Genomic DNA, 20,138 nt, shown 5'->3' on the forward strand with positions numbered 1-20,138 from the left:
CGATTCCTCGGTACCACATACATAGAAAAAAAAAGCCAGAAGTGGTGCTGAGGCTCAAGTGGTAGAGCTCCAGCCTTGAGAAAGCCCAAGGACAGTGCTCAGGCCCTGAGTTCAAACCCCAGGACTGGCAAAAAAAAAAAAGAGTCACATAGGGTGGAGGGGGTGGAAGGTGGGTTCCTGCCTCCAGGGACTGGCCAGGACATTCCTTTTTTTTTCATCCTGGAGGAAGTTGTCAGTTACTGTGTGACCTTCGACTCCTTACCTGATTTCTCTGAGTGACCTTGTCTCCATTTGATAAAATGGAGGAAAAGGATAGCACCAACTTATCACTGAGTTTGGCTTAGAGGAAATGAGTCAAGTGGTTTTCAGTGCTTACTGTGCAGTGGTTGCCACGTGTGGAGTCTTCAATTAACCAGGGCCTGTTATTATATTTCATTGTTAATGAGGATTCCGCTTCCTGCCTGGGTCACTGTCTGTTAGTTGAAACAGCAGCGGGGTGGCTTTGACCAGTGCCATCACAGCTACTCAGTAGGCTGGGATCTGAGGATTGTGATTTGAAGCCAGCCTGGGCAGGGAAATCAGTGAGACTCATCTCCAGTAAACCCCCCAAAAGCCGGAAGTGGAGCTGTGTGGCTCAAAGTGGTAGAGCCTCAGACTTTGAATGAACCCCAGTTCAAACCCTAGTACTGGCACACCCCCCCACACACACACACAAATGGGCCTAATGCCATGGTGCATGCCTGTAATCCCAGCTTCCTGGGAGTTGGAGATGGCTAGGAGAACCCCAGGCAAATAGTCAACCAGTCAACTGGGGGGAAAGGGGGTGTACCCTGCTATCAAGCTAAAAGAGGCACAGACAGAAAAACCTGGGTCAAGGCTGGGCTCAGGCAAAAACTGGAGGCCTTAGCCAAAAAATAACAAAAGCACACATTGCCTGTTTGCCTAGCAAGCAGAAAATCCTCAGTCCAAACTCCAGCGCCACACGCACACATGTGTGACATGATGGGGAAAAAAAAAAAAGTGAGGGTAGAGCGAGTAGGATTTGGGTTTCAGATTTCAGGTTCAAATCTGGGCTGGGCTGTGTGGCTTTGGGCTAATTACCTGAGTCTCAGCACAATGTCTGCATGGAGAGATGAGTTTCGGACACATTTCACCACTGAGCCGGGCTAGGTTACCTCCCTCTGTTGAAGTCAAGATGGAAAGATAACCTCCCCTCCCCCTCTTACAAGGGGAGGGAGGATGGGCTGATGGGCAACCCCAGTAGAAGCTTCTGGAAGGGAGGAACTGACATTCTCTTTCCTGCCTGGGCTGTCAGAGTGGGGGGTTTGGTGAAACCATCTCTGTTGTCTGTGTTGTCGTCAACCTTCACGTCTTTTTCCCTGGGTGGGTAGGGCTGCCACATGTGAACTTTGGAGTCAAATAAAACCAGAATTTGAATCCAGGCTCCACCTCTTCTCAGACTGAAAATAAAGTAATTCTTCCTCTCCTCCTCCTCCTCCTCCTCCTCCTCCTCCTCCTCTTCTTCCTCCTCCTCCGCCTCCTTCTTCTTCTTTTCAGGGGGGGGGGGTACCAGTACTGGGGCTTGAACTCAGGGCCTTGTGTTCTGGCTCAAGTCTAGCACTCTACCACTTGAGCCACAGCTCCATTTCCAGCATTTTTTTGTGTGTGTGTCACTGACTTTCTAGGCTGGCTTTAAACTTTGATCCTCGGATCTCAACCTCCTGAGTAGCTGGGATGTCAGGTGTGAGTCACTGGTACTTGGTTGGCTCTTTTTATTATGTATTTGTTTATCTTGCCAGTCATGGGGCTTGAACTCAAAGCTTGTGCACTGCTTCTGACCTTCTTTTGCTCAAGGCTAATACTCTACCACTTGAGCCACAGCCCCACTTCTGGCTATTTCTTTGTATGTGGTACTGAGGACTGGAACCCAGGACTTCATGCAAGCACTCTACCCCTAAGCCACGCCACATTCCCAGCCTGGCTCTTTTTACTTTTATTTTTCCGTGATATTGGGTGTTTCAGGCTGGCTGGGAAGGTGTTTTGCCACTGAGCCTCTCCCCCTCAGACTTTTTTTTTCCAATCCTGGGGCTTGAACTCAGGCTCTGAGCACTGTCCTTGGGCTTTCTCAAGGCTAGAGCTCTACCACCACTTCTGGCTTCTTTTTTTTGTATATATGTGGGACTGGGGAATTGAACCCGGGTCTTCATCCATTCTAGGCGGCACTCTACCACTAGGCCAAACGCCCGGCTAAGATGCAGTCTTGAACCTAGGCACAGCCTTTCTCTGTCTTCAGAGTAGCCAGGAGTCCAGGTCTGTGCTGCCATTCCCAGCCCCAGGACTGGAGGGGTAAAGGGGTGCTGGGGTGGGGGGGAGGTTGGGGGGGTCTCGGTGTAGCCCCTCCATGCCTGGCTGTTGGTGGGGGGCATGTGCTGAACTCTCCCTAGAGGCAGTAGGGGTCTTGGCTGGGAAGACGAGACCAGGAGGTGACCAGGCTGGGCTCCAGTGGCTCACATCTGTCATCCCGGCTACTCAGGAGGCTGAGATCTGAGGATCATGGTTCAAAGCCAGCCTGGGCAGATAAATCCCAGAGATTCTTACCTCCAGTGAACCACCAAAAAGCCAGAAGTGGATCTGTGGCTCAAGTGGCAGAGCACTCGCCTTGAGAGGGGGTGAGGAAGGTGTAGGCTTGCTGGGGGTGCGTGGAGAGCCTCAGGGACAGCACCCAAGCCTTGAGCTGAAGCCCCAGAACCCACAGTAAATGAAAATAAAAAGCCACAGCTTTCCCAGGCCGGCCTGCTGGTCCCTGAATGTAGGGAAGAATGGCGTGGGGAGAAGAGACCCAGGCTGGATCTCCAAAGCCAGGCACATTCCAGGGCTCTAAAGCACCTTTGGGAGAGCTGTGGGCCCCCAAGTTCCCTGGCCAGGTGGGGGGTACCTCTCTCTTCCCCTGGGCCTCCCCCCCTCACTTTGGGTGTGAGATGACAATTTAGAGAAACTGCAGTTTGACACTCCGCTGCTCCGGGCAGGCCCCCGGGGCAGAAAACAGGAAGTCAAGATCTGAGGCTGATTTTTCAGCAAAGTCCCCTTGTATTTCCCTGGGGACAGGTGCTGGGGTCACACTGGGGAGGGAACAGGCCTTACCCCCCCCCCAGCCATGGGTGGTACCTTAGTTCACCTGTCTTGGCCTGACTTCCCTGGGTGGCCCTAAGGGGACAGCCAGGAGCCACCAGGACTGTGGAGGGACCAAGGGGGAAAGGGCTTGGATTTGGGGGTCACATGTGAGTCCCCACTTCCCTGCTGTTGGGTCCCAAAGAGTTATGAGATTCGTAGAAAAGGACCCCTAAGGGAGAAAGGCCAGGGATTCAGCATTTCTGTTTTTTTTTTTTTTTCCTTTTCCCATTTTTTTTTTTTTTGTGTGCCAGTCCTGGGGCTTGAACTCAGTGCCTGGACACTGTCCCCGAGCTCTTCCGTTTGAGTCACAGGCTCCACTTCCGGTTGTCTGATGGTTCTTTGGAGATGAGCGTCTCACGAGCTTTCCTGCCTGGGCTGGCTTTGAACCTCCGATCCTCAGCTCTCAGCCTCTTGAGTGAAGGATTGACGTTGAGACCTCAGACGTTGAGACCTCAGCCCCTCAGCCCGCGGTACCAGGCTGCACCGTGGCAAGAGGCAGCAGGCACGGAGAGGAAAGTGGCACATACACACACACACTGAGGCTGCATCCTGTTCAAACCACACGGGAAAGGCCTCTGCTTCCTCAGCCAACTGCCATCTGTCCTCTCCCTGCGCTGGTTTTCTCTTCTGTTGTTTGTTTGTTTGTTTGTTTTTTTTCAGTTTCTTTCTCTCCTTCTTTCTTTCTTTTTTATTTCTTTCTCTTTGGTGCCAATCTTGGGGCTTGAACTCAGGGCCTGGGTGTTGTCCCTGAGCTCATGTCAGCCTCCTGAGTGGCCAGGATGACAGGTGTGAGCCACTGTGGGTGTCCAGTGTCCCAGCCCGGCCGGTCAGGTCGGATGTGAGGGTGAGCGGTGCCCCCTGGTGGCCCGGGTGGGTGGCAGCACAGTGCCCTGGCCAGCTGAAAGGCCCTTCCGGAAAGCATGGCCTGGCTGGTCATCTGTTCACCGAGTGGCAGCCATCCGCCCTTCCGGAAATCACCAGGGGCCCTGGCTGCTTCCGGAAGGACTTTTCTGGAAGGATCCTAAGTGTGTGGGGTGGGGGAGGGAGGACAAAGGACAGCAGGCAGCAGACGGGCACAGGACCGCTAACCACCATACAGGCAGCTGGACCGGCAAGGGGAACAAGAAGGCTGATCTCGTGCATGGCACGGGCTGCCGTGAGCGTATGTTGGGTGTGTCTATGAACTCTCGTTTCATCATTGCCCTTCAAAGAAGACAGAAGCTTCTAGATCTTATCGGTTTGCTAAGGCTGATTTGCAGAAAAAAACCTCCCCACAGCCTGAGCCGTCTCTCTTGGGCCAGTTCCTGGGCTGCAGCCTGGGTCCCAGGCATTAGGTTTGCTGGGCAGGGAAGGACTGTGAAGTTTGGGGAAGGGAGACGTGCCCTCTGCCTGTCCACCCTCGATCTGGCATGCAAGAGCCAGGGGCGCAGGGCCATCTGCCGGATGTAGGCAGTGGGGTCTGATTGGATGGGAAGAGGTTGGAGGGGAGGCCGGCCTGGAAGGGAGGCTCAAACATCTGACTTCAGGAGGCTTATGCTTGTCATTCTAGCTTCTCGGGAGGCTGGGACGGGAGGATTGCTGCTCAGAGGCAGTCCAGGCAGACAAATCTAAGAGAAACCCCCAGAAGTGGAGGTGTGGCTCCTATGATAGAATAGAGCTAAGAGACAGCTGCCAGGCTTGAGATCAAGCCCCAGAATGGGCAGATGTGCACACACACACACACACACACACACACACACACACACACACTCCCAGCAGGCCTGGGGTCAGATCAGAATCTTCAAATGACAGGCGGTGTCATGCTGTGAGGACCCCCCCCTCCCCCACTGCATGACAATCCACCCACACAGGAAGCACAAAGCACAAGCAGTGCTTGCAAGGAAAAACACCGAGAAACCGTGAGCACCTGCCCTGGTGCTCTGTTGTTTTGTTTTTTTTTTTTCTTTCCAGTCCTGGGGCTTGAACTCAGGGCCTGAGCACTGTCTTTGGACAGTGCTAGAGTTCTGCCACTTGAGTCGATATCACCACTTCCGGCTTTTTCTGCATTTGTGGTACTGAGGAATGGAACCCAGGACTTTATGCATGCTAGGCAAGCACTCTACCGTTAGACCACACTCCTGGCCCCTGTTTGTGTGGTGTTTGAATCTTAGAAAACCAGGCCAACTCGAGCTGCTCAGGAGGCTGAGATCTGAGGATCATGGTTTGAAGCCAATCTGGGAAGGAAAGAAAGCCCTTAAAAGTCTTACCTTCAGGGCTGGGCATGTGGCTTGGTGGTAGAGTGCTAGCATGCATGAAGCCCTGGGTTTGATTCCTCAATAGCACATTAATAGATGAAACCAGAAGGCACTGTGGTAGAGTGCTACCCTTGAGAAAAAGAAGCTCAGGGATGGTGCCCAGGCCCTGCGTTCAAGCCTCAAGCCTGGCAAAAATAAATAAAAGAAAAATTAAGATAAAAATTAAGATAAATAGCCGGGCACGATAACTCACGCCTGTAATCCTAGCTACTCAGGAGGCTGAGATCTGAGGATCACAGTTCAAAGCCAGCCCAGGCACTAAAGTTCAAGAGACTCTTATCTCCAATTAATCACTAGAAAATGAGAAGTGAGGCTCAAGGGGTACGGTGGTAGCCTTGAGCTGAAGAGCTCAGGGACAGTGTCCAGGCCCAGAGTTCAAGCCCCATGACCCTCCCTCAAAAACAAATTAGGATAAATAAATTTACCTCCCTTCTATTTGGGGCTGGGTCCTGCATTTCTCCAAATTACCACACGGGGGCGGTGGAGGGCAGGCTTCAACCATAAGAGGATGGGGGCGACCTGGGCAGAAGAAAGGCTGGGACTGGAAGAGGGGGGGCAGATAGGTCTTCTCCCTGTCCAGTGGGACACAAGCTGTCCCCACCCCTGCACTGCAGCACCTGATTTTGTTTTAGGGTGTTTTGGGTTGGTTTTTTTTTTTTTTGGTTAGTCATGGGGCTTGAACTGAAGGTCTGAGCACTGTCCCTGAGCTTTTGTGTTCAAGGCTGGAACTCCTACTTGATCTACACTTTCACTTCCAGCTTTATTATTATTATTTGTTGTTGCTGTTGTTGGGATGGTCCTGGGTCTTGAACTCAGGGTCTGGGCACTGTTCTTGAGATTTCTTAAGGCTAGCGCTCCACCACTTGAGCTACAGTACCTCTTCTAGCTTTTTCTGTATATATGGTACCAAGGACTTGAACCCAGGGCTTCGTGCATGCTGGGCAAGCATTCTTCCACAAAGCCACGCTCCCGGCCCTGCTTTTGCCATTCTTTTGAATAGGGTCTCATACCTTTTTCCAGGTACTGGCATCCTATCAAGTCTCTACCTCCAGTATGGCTGGAAGACTGGTGACAATCAGTGCTCAGCCCAGCTTTGTCACTTCTCAATAGCATTTAATGCCATTTGTAATTTTATATTCATCTTTAATGTATTTGTGCAGGGCTGGGGATTGAACCTTGAGCTTTGTGAATATCAGATAAGAACTCCACTACTGAGCCACATCTTCCACCCTGCATATTTATTTGCATGTTTACTCTGTGCGTGTGTGTGTGTGTGTGTGTGTGTGTGTGTGTGTGTGTGTGTGTGTGTGTACTGGGGCTTGAATTCAGGGCCTGGTTGCTGGTCCCTTAGCTTTTCCACTCGAGGCTGGCGTTCAACCATTTGAGCCACAGCTCTACTTCCAGCTTTTTGCTGGTTAATTGGAGATAAGGATTTCTCTGATTCCCAGATGGGCTTCCAGCCTCGATCTCAGATCACACATTCCTAATAGGATTTCAGGTGTTAGCTACCAAAGCCTGGTTTGTGTGCGTGTGCATGTGCGTGCGTGCGTGTGTGTGTGTGTGTGTGTGTGTGTGTGTAACTCTTTGCATATTGAGGAAATGAACCTTTGGTCTGGGTACCACTCAAGGGCTCGTCTAGCAGGAAACAGATGATGTACTAAAATCAGAGTAAATTTGAGCAGGTTTAATGTAGTGAAACTGGTGCGATGCCTGCAATTCTAGCTTCTCAGGAGGCTGAGATCTGAGGACTGTGGTTTGAAGCCAGCATGGGCAGGAAAGTCTAAGAGACCTGTATCTCCAAATAAACCGGGGTAGGTGGGGGAAGCTAGAAGTGGAGCTGTGGCTCAAGTAGTAGAGCTCCAGCTTTGGGTGGAAAAAGCCAAAGGAAATCTCCCAGGCCCTGAGTTTAAGCCCCAAGCCCAGCACACACAAAGCAAGAGTATATACCAGTGGGGCGGGAAGGACACGCATGCGTGCATACTGCAGAGGTAGATGCCACGTGTGGCCAGGTGTGCAGGAGGCCCTGGGAATGAGCTGGGGTGGATGAGCTTGCCAGCCAGGTATGCAGGTGTGCCTGTCATCTGTCAGAGTGGCGTTCCTGCCAGGTGGAGGTGGCGTGGGGACGCAGCTGGCAGGGGCGCCCTCCCCTCCTCCACTTCTCTGGTCCCATGGAGGGCAGGAGATCTGAACCTGGAGATGCCTCTTCCATGGGCGGCGAGGGCCAAGCCTCGGCCCAGAGTTTTAAGGGTACACAGTGAGGAAAACGAGTAGCTCAAGTCAGAAAGATTGGGTGGGGGAGGAGCAGTAAGGCTGAAACTCAGGGCCTGGGCGCTGTCCCTGAGCTCTTTCCTTCAAGGCTGGCACTCTACCATTTGAGCCACAGAGCCACTTCCAGTCTTTAAGTGGTTAATTGGAGATAAGAGTCTCCTGGAAATGTTCCTGCCTGGGCTGGCTTTGAACCACAATCCTCAGATCTTGACCTCCTGAGTAGCCAGAAATGATGGGGTGAGCCACCCCTCAGCCCCTTAGTGAGAGCCTAATCTGACAGTTGGCGTTAGCACTAGAGATCTCCCCCTTGGGCAGAGCTGCTGGCTGCCTGGGGCCCAGGGTTGGTGGAAGCGGGAGGGGTGCCTGGCCCACTGGGAGGAGAACTTCCTTCCAAGAGCTTCATTGTTCCCTGGCACGCTAGCATCACCCCACCACCTCCAGCTTTGGGTCAGAGTGGAATGGGAGGAAGTGGGTGCTGGTATGTTTGTATACAACTGTAGGCATGCTGCTTCCCCCACCCCCACCCCAGCCCTGAGAACCTGGGAATACCTTTCCCAGAATTGTGTGTGTGCGTACTGGAGCTGAAACTCACAGCTTGGCCTAGTGGTAGAGCGCTTGCCTAGCATGCATGAAGACCCTGGTTCTATTTCTCGGTACCACATTTATAGAAAAAGCCGGAAGTGGTGCTGTGGCTCAAGTGGTAGAGCTCTAGCCTTGAGAAAGTCCAAGGACAGTGCTCAGGACCTGAGCTCAAGCTCCAGGAGTGGAAGAAAAAAAAAAAAGAGCTCAAGGATCAAGGATAGTGGCCAGGCCTTGAGTTCAAGCCTCAGGTCTGGTGTCACACACACACACACACAAATAGTCCCCTAGCCACACTCCTAGCTCACACCTGTAATCCTAGTTACGCAGGAAGAGATCCAGAGAATCATAGCCCATGGGCTAATCAGCCAGAAAAGTCCACTAAACTCCCATCTCCAAAACTAGCTACTCAGGTGGCTGAGATTTGAGGACTGCATTCCTTTTTTGTGTGTGTGCCAGTCCTGGGCTTGAGCTCAGGGCCTGAGCACTGTCCTTGGACTTTCTCAAGGCTAGAGCTCTACCACTTGAGCCTCAGCACCACTTCTGGCATTTTTTTCCCTATGTATGTGATACCTAGGAATCGAACCCGGGTCTTTGTGAATGCTAGGCAAGCACTCTACCACTAGGCCAAACTCCTGGCCTGAGGACTGCATTTCAAAGCTAGCCTGGGCAAGAAAACCCAAGACAGTCTTATCTCCAATTAGCTACCTATAAGCTAGAAGTGGAGCTGTGGCTCAAGTGGCAGAGCTCCAGCCTTGAGAAAAAAAAAAAAAGCCAAAGGAGAGTAGGGCTTTTGTTTTGTTTTGTTGTTTATGTTTTTTGTGGGGCTTGAACTCTGTCCCTGAGCTCTTCAGCTCAAGGCAACCACCCTACCCCTGGTGACACCAGATACCAAAGGAACAAACTTTGAAAGCATTATGCTAGGGAAACAAGCCAAGCTCATACTGCGTGTTGTACCATTCCAGTGTGTAGAATTCTTTACCACAGGCAATGGCTGTAAGACAGGAAGTAAATACATAGCTGGGGGTGACAGATAAATGGGGACAATGCTAACAAGCCTGGGGGGTTCTGGGAGATGCTGCAAGAGATGAGATCTGTGGGCAAAGCAGCATATCTCAATAAAATCAACTACTAGGCGATGCAACCCAAGCCCCAGGGGCACCCCCTCTTAGCCTGGGGGTCTTCCTTCAGTTGGCCGAGCGGGGCTGTGCCCGGAAGTGTGGGCAGTGGGCATACTTCATGGTGAGTCCATAGATGGGGGTGAAGTCGGGCTCCACGCCGGGTGTCAGGCTGAACTCCAGCTGGTGCAGGAGCGTGGACACGTAGAGAAACATCTCCCACTTGGCGGGAATCTCCCCAATGCACCGGCGCTTGCCCAGGCCAAACAACATGACCTTCTCACTCAGGGTCTTGTTCAAGGTCGCCTGGCCATCAGTGAGGAAGCGCTCTGGACGGAACTCAAAGGGGTCCCCCCATGTCTTCCTGCAAGAGGAGATGAGCTGGCTGGAGTGGGGGAAGGTTCTGACTTTTGCTAAGAACCATAGAACGTCTGTGTATGTGTGTTTTAGTATCCGTGATGTACCATATGCACATGTTATATAAAATGTTATATAATATATAGGTGTGTGTGTGTGTGTGTGTGTGTGTGTGCGTGTGCATGCATGTGCATGTGTGTGTGCGTTGCCAGGCCTGGGGCTTGAACTCAGGCCCTGGGACACTACTGTCCCTGAGCTTCTTTTGCTCTATCATGTATTATATAGCATAATTACGTTACGTGTCATCATCACACATTGTTTAATATTATATATCTATGTTATGAAGCTAATACTAGGGCTTGAGCTCACGACCGCCCGCCTTGGCTTTTTTCGCTCAAGACTAGTGCTCTACCACTTGAGCCATGGTGTCACTTCCAGCTTTTTCTGCAGTTTCATTGGAGATGAGAATCTCACAGACTTTCTGGCCAGGGCTGGCTTCCAACCCTGATCCTCAGCCTCCTGAGTGGCTGGGATGCCCGGCGTGGGCCACCCGTGTGGGCCAAGGGGTCTGCCTGGACTCTGGAACGCGCATGCGTGCCGTGTACCCACTGGGCCAAGGGGTGGGAGCGCGCATGCGTGCCGTGTACTCACTGGTCATGGTTGACTTGCCACTGGTTTATGAAGATGCAGCGCTCTTTGGGAATGAAGAATCCGTTCAGCGTGGTGTCCCTGATTGTCCTGAGGAAGGGAAAGAGTCTGTCAGGCTGGAGGGATGGAAAAGCTAGGTGCTCCCCACTCCATGGCACCCTAGTATCTTCCCACCCCAGTCTTCCCTACCCGGGGAAGAGGGCAACGATGGAGCCCTTTCCTCGGCCTCTGGTCGGCATGTGCCCACTGGACGGGGGCCCAGCTGGGCCCTGGGCCTGCAAGGAGCAGGTAGATCACCAGGGCCTGCCCAGCCTGGAATCATGAATTAATTAGTCAATTAATTAATTGTATGCTGCTCCTGGGGCTCTAGCCCGTAACAAGCCCCAGCACCACTGGGGGTTTTGAGCTTTATTATTCCAGGACGACCTGGGTCAGCGTGCAGGCAGAAGTCAATGTTGACTAATGCAAAGTCAAGGACATCCAAGGGTGAAGCTGTGGCCAGATGGATGAAACCAAAACAAACAAGCAAACAAACAAAACTCTGGGGGAATGGGAGTGTGCCAGGATTTGTTTGAGAAGGGTTAGATTCTGAGGGCCTAGAAGTTCTAGGCAGAAGATCCAACAGCAAAGTCGGGCACCAGTGCTCACACCTGTAAATCTTTGCTGTTCAGGAGGCTGGGATCTGAGGGTCGTTGGTTGGAGGCCAGCTTGGGCAGGAAAGTCCTCTGAGATTCTTTTTTTTTTTTAAATGCTAATCCTGGGGACTGAACTCAGGGCCTGAACATTGTCCTTGGGCTTTCTCAAGGCTAGCACTCTACCACTTGAGCCATGGCACCATGTCCAGCTTTTCTATATATGTGGTACTGAAGAATGGAACCTGGGTCTTTGTACATGCTAGGCAAGCCCTCTAGTACTAGGTCACACTCCCAGGCTCCCCCCAAGACTCTTATCTCAATGAACCAGCAAAAAGCTGGGAGTGGAGCTGTGGCTCAAGTGGTAAAGCGCCAGCCTTGAGTGAAAAAAAGATCAGGGACAGTGCTCAGGCCCTGAGTTCTAGCCCCAGGACACACACACACACACACACACACACACACACACACACACACACAGGAACACAGAGGGGACAGAGCAGGCACCTGTGTGGGATGGTGAAGGGGACAAAGGAGCTGTGTCTGAACACTTCCAGGATGAAAGCCTCCAGGTAGGGCAGCTGGGGTCTGTCAGAGAGCTGGGGAAGCCTCTCTCTGCCCACCACCGCATCTGCAAGCACACAGGACGGTTGACAGGATCTCTCTCAGTGCTCCTTGTGTCTCACCTCACTCTCTGTGGAGCTATGCCCTCACACGTGCCAACCCCCCCTCAGAAGCAAACAAACAGCCTGGGCACTGTGGCTCACGCCTGGCATCGAGATTCAAAGCCAGCCAGGCACACAAGTCCATGAGACTTTTTTTTTTTTGTCAGTTGTAGAATTTGAACTCAGGGCCTTTGCACTGTCCCTGAGCTGCTCCGCGCTCAAGGCTAGAGCTCTGCCACTTTGAGCCACAGCCCCACTTCCAGTTTTTGAAGTGATTCGTTAGAGTCTCTTGGGGACTTTCCTGTCCAGGCTGGCTTTGAACCTCGATTCTCAGATCTCAGCCTCCTGAGTAGCTAGGGTGACAGGTGTGAGCCACTAGAACACTTTGGTGCAAAGTGGTAGAGCGCTAACCTTGAGTGAAAGAGCTGAGATAGCACCCAGGCCTTGAGTTCAAACCCCAGGATCGGCACCAAAACAAAACGGGTAAAAATGGGGACGGTGGCAGCATGTGTCCAGGACATAGCAGGCACCCATGACAGGTTTTCCTGCACTGAACCAATGACCTGGGGTTCCAAGGTCTCTGGCTTTCCTGGTTCGAGAACGGGAGACACCACTTACCCAGCTCCTTGTGGATCTTTTTCTGGACATCAGGCCTGGTCACCAGGTACATGAGGCTCCAGGAAATGGCTGTAGTGATGGTTTCGAACCCTGGTCAGCATGGATGGGGTGGAGGAGAAAGAAAGACAGGAGCAAGGACGCCATCACTGACCAGAGCCCAGCAGTGAATGCGACATGCATTATCTCTCATCGGTTTAGTTAGTGGTGCCAGTCCTGGGGCTTGAACTCGGGGCCTGTGGCACGGTCCTTGAGCTTCTTTTTGCTCAAGGCTAGCACTCAACCATAGCACCTTGCATGAGATCGGCTGTGAGTGGAGGGGGGTGGGGGGGATGGCTGGGCGGGGGGGGGGGAGTGCTGTGATTGGAGGGGTGCGGGGTGGGGGTGGGGGGTGGGAACTGACTCCTACCAGCTCCAAAGATGTCATTGACTATGTTGACGATCTTCTCCTGGGGGATAGAGATGCCACTGGCCGTAGACTCCTCCGCATGCTTCAACAGCGAGCTCGTGACATCCCGGACGTTGTTCTGTGGAGGATAAGTGTTCGCATACCCACACCATGATCTGGTGACGGCGTCTGCCTTGCCCTGGCCCACCAAGCTTGGCGCCCTCAGAGCCCACTCCCCTGCCCCTGACTCACGGGCAGTGGACTGGCAGAGGAGGCTGGCACACCACAGCCTTAGGTAGGGCATCGTGTTTCATGTCTTGCCCTGCTGACCTTCCCCCCTTCCTGCCTGCCCCCCCCAGACCCTGGGGGTCCAGTTTCCCTAAGAGGAAGAAGTCCTGTGTGGATCCAGGAAGGAAAGGTGACCCGGGGTTGGGGATTAGCCCCACACTGGGGCTCGGGTTCTTGCAGGATAAAGGCCCTGTCTCTCCCTGGCAGAAACACACCATAATCCTTATTTATTTATCTGGTTGGTCCTGCGGCTTGAACTCAGGGCCTGGGCGCCGTCCCTGAGCTCTTCAGCTCGAGGCTAGCACTCTACCACTTTGAGCCACAGTGCCATTTCTGGTTTTCTGGTGGTTCACTGGAGATGAGAGTCTCACAGACTTTCTTGCCAGGGGTTGGCTTTGAACCCCAATCCTCAGATCTCAGCCTCTAGAGTAGCAAGTTGTGTGGACATCTTAATCCCCCACCCTCCCCACACACACAGTAGGCTCGGTGGCCACCTCCTTTATCACCTGCCGTGGCCCAGGCTCACTTTGTCAAAGTCCTGGTAATGGTCTTGGATTGTTTTCTGTAGAAAGGAGGCAAACTTGTTGTTGAAGTTTTTAAACTTCTGCAGGGAGGGGTTGGGCAGGAAGCGGAGGAGGGGGAAGAAATCCACGACGTTCCCGGAAGAGGCCCCGTTGGTGAAGTCCTGGCTGCTGGTCAGCAGACTGACCAGCTCGCCGCTCTGGGGGAAGTCCTTCCCAAAGCAAATGGCACTGATGACCTTGCCCACAGATCGCACCACATGCTCGTAGGGATCAAAGCACCCGGATTCTGCCGTGAGCTTCCGGAAGGCTTCGGCGAGGCCCTGGGCCTGTCTGCTGGCGTGTTCCTCCAGATAGCAAGAGGCCATGGTGGCTGGGTCTGCAGCGATGGAGAAGCTCTTCAGGGCATCCTGGGCCAGGCGCCGCCGGGCGGCCCACACAGGGCCACAGTCGGGGTTAAAGGTCATGCTCTTCCCGTTAGTGATGAGGGTAAAGCTGTACAGGTCGGGTCGGCCCTTGAAATCGTCGCCTTGCTTCACCAGGGCCTGGCGGATGGTGTCCAGGCCGCTCAGCACCACCACGGGCGTGGAGCCCAGGCGAATCTCCAGGACGTCGCCATACTGCTGGCTCAGCCTGGCCAGCGACAGGTGGGGGTCCTTCCCCAGGGACAGCACGTGCCCGATCAGGGGCCACCCCCAGGGCCCCGGGGGACTCTTCAGGCCTTTGGGGACTTGAGATTTTGAGGCTCTTCTGATCACCCAGAAGACCAGGCTGAAGACGGCGGCTGCCACGAGCAGCTCAGTGGCTGAGAAGGAAAGGCCCTGCATCTGGGCCATTCGGTGCTGCTGCAGATTGGGGCAGAGAAGGAGGAGGAGACATCATTCATTCACTCATTCACTAAGCACTGACAGCCATTCAGAACTCTACCCTGGGCTCTGGCAAGTCTTGCACTAGAACTCACACCATCTGAAAGCTGGAAGTGGGATTGGGGAGACCCCAACTTGAACATCCGAGCCCCCCCCATTCCCTCTCCCTCCCCCCTGCTAGTCCTGGCTGCCCTTCCCAGATAACCTCCCTGGTTTCTAATTCTGAAGCTTGAGTGGAAGCAAGTGATGGCTTGTTTGTGTGTTTTGTGCCAGCAGTAGGTCTTGAACTCAGGGCCTGGATGCTGTCCATGCTTGGGGTTGGAAGTCTATCACTAGAACCACAGCTCGACTTCTGGCTTCTGGGTGGTTCATTGGAAATAAAAGTCTCATGGATTTTTCTTTTGGTCAGTTGTAGGATTTGAACTCAGGGCCTAGGCACTGTTATGAGCCTCTTTCTTTCTTTCTTTTTTTGTTGGTTGTGGAGCTTGGACTCTGGACCTGGGCATTGTCCCTGAACTCTTCAGCTCAAGGCTGCCACCCTACTCCTTGAGCCACAGCACCACTTCCCATTTTCTAGTGATTAATTGGAGATGAGTCTCATGTTCTTTAGTGCCTAGGCTGGTTTTGAACCACAATCCTCAGATCTCAGCCTCCTGAGTAGCTAGGATTACAGGTGTGAGCCACCTCACCCAGCTCTCCCCCCCCTCTTTTTCTCGTCCTGGAGCTTGAACTCAGGGCCTGAGCACTGTCCTTGGGTTTTCTCAAGGCTAGAGTTCTACCACCTGAGCCACAGCACCACTTTCTGCCTTTTCTATGGATGTGGTACTGAGGAATCGAACTTAGGGCTTCGTGCACGCTAGGCGAGCACTCTACCACTGTTCAGGAGCCTGAGATCTGAGGATCCTGGTTGAAAGCCAACTTGGGCACTAAAGTCTGTGAGACTTACCTTCAATGACCCACGAAAAACCCAAAAAGTGGAGCTGTGTCCCAAAGTGGAAGAGTGCTAGCCTTGAGCAGAAATGCTCAGGGACAGCAGTGTCCAGCCCAGAGTTCAATCCCTAGGATAGGCACAAAGAGAGAAGGTGGAGGGGAGGAGGGACAGAGGGAGGGAGGGAGGAAGGGAGGGAGGGAGAGAGAGAGAGAGACAGAGTGCCTGCTTAGTTGAAATTGCTCAACTAAAGCTAGAGATGCTGAGCAAAGGATGAGAAGTCAGTGGCCCCTCCACCCCCAATCCTTCCATCTTTCTTAGCTCCCAGGGTATAAGCAGGAAGTCTGGGGACAGAAGAGCAGGTCTAGAAAGGTACCTGTTGGGGACAGGTGCCAGAGATCTGCAGGGCTGTGAGTTGGTCCTGGATTTCTGGCCCCTGGATGGGGAGGCCTTTTATAAATTCAAACCCCTTCCTGATTGGCCCAGCTTTGTGGTCAGCTGAGGTTGAAAGGTTCAATCCTTGGCTTTGGGCCATCCCTCAGCTCTACCAACCGGTGGCTCCAACTTGTGGGATGAGATCCAGAAGTTCTGTGGACCCCTGAGGTTGAACGTCCAGTTTCTCAGGGACCAGACTAGGGGACAGGACAGCGTGCTGAGGGTATAAGTTAGGTCCTTGGCCTGATCCAGATGTGTGTGTGTGCGTGTGTGTGTGTGTGCGCACGCGCACACACACGCATGATGATACACAGTCTTCAATTCAGCACTTGCTCTCTTGCTTGGATTTTTTTCACTCAAGACTGGTGCTCTAGGGGCCGGGAGTGTGGCCTCGTGGTAGAGTGCTCACCTAGCATGCACGAAGACCCGGGTTCCATTCCTCGGTACCACATACATAGAAAAAAGCCAGAGTGGTGCTGAGGCTCAAGTGGTAGAACTCTAGCCCACTGGAGGCCCAGGGGTGTGGCCTAGTGGTAGAGTGCCTCCCTAGCATGCATGAAGCCCTGGGTTCGATTCCTCAGTAGCACAGATGCAGAAAAAGCTGGAAGTGGTGCTGTGGCTCAAGGGGCAGAGTGGTAGTTTTGAGAAAGCTCAAGGACAGTGCCCAGGCCCCGAGTGCAAGCCCCAGGACTGGCAAAATAAATAAATAAAGTGGAACTGTGGCTCAAAGGGGCAGAGTGATATCCTGGAGCACAAAGAGGCTCAGAGAAACTCAGTTCAAGCTCCACAACCAAAAATAAATAAATAAATGAATAAATAAATAAATAACCAGTGCTCTGAGTTGATCATGAGTGGCTTACATTTGTCAACTCAGGAGGCTGAAATCTGAATATTGAGGTTCAGTGCCAGACTGGACACAAAAGTCTGGGAGACTCTTATTTTCCATTAATCAACAAAAAGCTGGAAGTAGAGGTGTGGCTCTAGTGACAGAATGCCAATCCGGAATAGGAAAAAAGTCAAGCAAGAGCCTAGGACCCTGAGTTCAAACTTTAGAAACCTCCGACCCCCCAATAAAAGGGCAAATGCAATTATGTACATGTGATTGGATCCTAGATTTAACAACAAGGAAACAATCTTTTTAATGTAGAAAAGCTATCTGGGTAGGTAAGGGGAGGACTTGAACATAGACGGGAGATTAAATGACATCCTTGAAGCGTGAACAATATTATGTTTCTTGTGGGAGTATATTTTTGTTCTTAGGCGATTACTGCTGTTATTTAGGGACGACGTTTCATGTAACAGGCCACTGGGTTCTATTGAAAAATAAAAATGCATTAAAAAAGATAAAAGGGTGTGACAGCTGAGGCCCCAAATCCTAGCTCTTTCATTGGTGGAGATTGGGGGATTGGGATTGGAGTATAATCCAAGTAAAAAATAAAATGTGTATACGTGTGTGTGTGTGTGTGTGTGTGTGCGTGTGTGTGTGTGTGTGTGTGTGCGCGCGCGTGCGCCTGTGTGTAGGTCTTGGGGCTTGAATTCAGGGCCTGAGCCTTTCTCAAGGCTATTGTTTTACCACTTGAGCCACAGCACCACTTCCAGCTTTTTCTGTGTCTATGGTCCCCAGAAATCGAACCCAGGGCTGCATGCATGTTAGGCAAGCACTACTCTACCCACTTCCAGCCCTGTACCTGAGCTTTTGTGCTCAAGTCTAGCACTCTACCACTTGAGCCACACTTGCTTTGTGTGGAGAGATGCATGTCACAGACTTTCCTGCTCAGTCTGGCTTTGAACTGGAATCCTCAGATCTCAGCCTCCTGAATAGCTAGACGTGAGAGCTGCCAGTGCTCAGCTAAGAAGTCCTCTCTCCTCTTCTGTCCTGCATCCTGCGTCCCTGAGCTCGTGGTATTGATCACTGAGGAATCCTAGCCAACAAGTTTCTCACGCAAAGGCTTGCAAACTTTGACCCAGGATTGACTGTTCAACTCCAGGCCAAGGTCCTCAGACCTCACGCAGCCTGTCAGCTTCCTTCTCTGCTCTGAGATCAGTGAGCCCCTCAACCGGTCCTGTCTTTGTGGCCATCACCCTAGATGTAGTTGGTGATTAATGTACCTCTCAGTGTACTTGCCTCCAGTCCTAGAGGCTGGGAGATGGAGGCCCAAGCCCTTGTGTATCCTCTTTGTGCTTTCTTTTTTTTGGCCAGTTCTGGGGGTTGAACTCAGGGACTGGGCACAGTCCCTGAGCTTCTTTTGCTTGAGGCTAGCACTCTCCCACATGAGCCAAACACAACACCACTTCTGGTCTTTTCTGTATATGTGGTACTGAGGAATGGAGCCCAGGGCTTCATGAATGTTAAGTAAGCAAGCACTCTACCACTAAGCCATGTTCTCAGCCCTTGTGCTTGCTTTCTGCTGTGGACAGCAGACCATAGACGAGAGCCTTTCCCTGGAAGCAAGATGCTTGATTTCTGCTCCGTGTGTGTGTGTGTGTGTGTGTGTGTGTGTGTGTACACATGCGCATATATGCATATGTGTATGTGTGCTAAAACTTGAACTCAGGGCCTTTCATTCTTATGTGTAGATGTGTGTCTGTGTGTGTATATGTAGATCTTGGAGCTTAAACTCAGGGCCTGGATTGTCCCTGAGTTTCTTTACCTCAAGGCTAGAGCTCTACCACTTGAGCCACAGCACCACTTCCCATTTTTATTTTATTTTTATTTTTTTTTGCCAGTCCTGGGCTTGAGCTCAGGGCCTGAGCACTGTCCTTGGACTTTCTCAAGGCTAGAGCTCTACCACTTGAGCCTCAGCACCACTTCTGGCTTTTTTCTATGTATGTGGTACCGAGGAATCGAACCCGGGTCTTCGTGCATGCTGGGCAAGCACTTTAACCACTAGGCCAAACTCCCGGCTCACTTCCCATTTTCTGATGGTTTATTGGAGATAAGACTCCTACCTGGCCTGGCTTTGAACCTCTATCCTCAGATCTCAGCCTCCTGAGTAGCTAGGATGACAGGCGTGAGCCACCAGTAGCCAGCATAGCCTTTTTGTTTAGCTTTTTTTTGTTTAAGGCTGATGTTCTACCACTTGAGACACACCTCCACTTTTAGCTTTTTGCTGGCCAGGTTGGCTTTGAACCAAAATCCTCAGATCTCAGTGTTCTGAGTAGCTAGGGTTCCAGGCGTGAGCCGCCTGTCCCAAGAGGCTCTGCTTTCATTTGTTACTTGTCATGGGGGTGAGGGCGAGGGGTTCGCATTTCCTTTCGGACCATGCAGTCTCTCTGGCTGAGGAGTGGCACTGGTTTAATTAACTAATATCTTCCTCCTAGTTAAGAGATCCTTAAGCAGCACGATGCCCTGGCTTGCCTGGCGGGGGCGGAGTTCTTTTCTGGGTGAGCCCACGGGGACCTATGGCCTTGCCAAGTGTTGTTTTCTGGGAGGAGAGGAGTGGGCAGATGGTGAGGGTTCAACTGGGTTGAACAAATTCACCTTTTCTTTCCAGACCTCAGCAGGACCAGGGCAGAGCCAGCCAGGGGACAGCTGGCCAGGGCAGCCAGGCCAGGTCAATGCATGTCCAGCCACAGGCATGGGTCCAAACTGTGGGCACAGGAAGTGAACTGGCACGCAAACCAAATCAGTCCCACCATCCTGCCTCCACCCCACCCTAGGCCTGGGGAGCCTGGCTCTTTAAGAGCTCCCCCGCCCCCCTTCTCTCCACTCCCCTTCCCCCTCTCCCCTCCCCCCTCCCTGCCCCCCTCGCGTGACTGAGCCCGACCCACTGTCCTGGGCTGTGCTGGGCGTCTGGGTTGGCGCGGGATTCCAGGCTGGTTCTCACGCAACCCTAGGCACCGCGCCCCAGGCCAGGCAGGGCAGGGAGGGGCACTGACCTCTGCCCCTGCCAGGATGGAGGCTGGCTGCACGCATGCTGGCTCCCCAACACCCCCCACCCACCTCTCTCCAAGGGCTCCCCCGCCCCCGCCCCACTGCAGCTGCCCACACGTGCCTGCTTTGTTGGGGGGGGTGCAGACCCCCCTAGGACTCGAGCTCAGTGCGGTTCTTGGGTTTTTGTAATCGAGGCTGGAGCTTTACTACTTGAGCCGCAGCTCCACTTGAGGCTTTTTGCTGGTTCACTGGAGATGAGTCTCACATTTTCTTGTCCAGGCTGGGTTTGAACCTCAGTCCTCAGAGCTCAGGCTCCTGGGTGGCTGAGATGACAGGTGTGTGAGATACCAGCCAGGCCTGGTATCTCTAGCCCATCTGCCAGAACACGGGCAGTCGGCCCTGAGAAAATTGGGGGTATGTGTGTGCCAGAGGGTTCCCTGGGCTGCAGCCGCCCCCCCCACTTCTTGACCTGGGACACAGGGGCCAGGCGGTAC

At 52.7% G+C, this 20,138-nt stretch overlaps 1 protein-coding gene across 1 annotated transcript; it reads right to left on the reverse strand.

Moving 5' to 3' along the window:
• Positions 1–9,239: 9,239 nt before the first annotated feature.
• LOC150044110 (cytochrome P450 1A2-like) lies at positions 9,240–15,750 on the reverse strand. The gene is made up of 7 exons (XM_090321791.1): positions 15,712–15,750; positions 13,547–14,386; positions 12,754–12,871; positions 12,348–12,437; positions 11,572–11,695; positions 10,439–10,525; positions 9,240–9,794 (listed from the first exon to the last, which is right to left on the reverse strand). The coding sequence occupies exons 2-7, from the start codon at positions 14,375–14,377 to the stop codon at positions 9,500–9,502; spliced, it is 1,545 nt and encodes a 514-aa protein (XP_090177917.1). The 5' UTR covers positions 14,378–14,386; positions 15,712–15,750; the 3' UTR covers positions 9,240–9,499.
• Positions 15,751–20,138: the final 4,388 nt, after the last annotated feature.

This window comes from Megascapheus bottae, chromosome 30, assembly GCF_031878675.1.
Source record: "Megascapheus bottae isolate mThoBot1 chromosome 30, mThoBot2.hap1, whole genome shotgun sequence".
Classification (NCBI taxonomy): domain Eukaryota; kingdom Metazoa; phylum Chordata; class Mammalia; order Rodentia; family Geomyidae; genus Megascapheus; species Megascapheus bottae.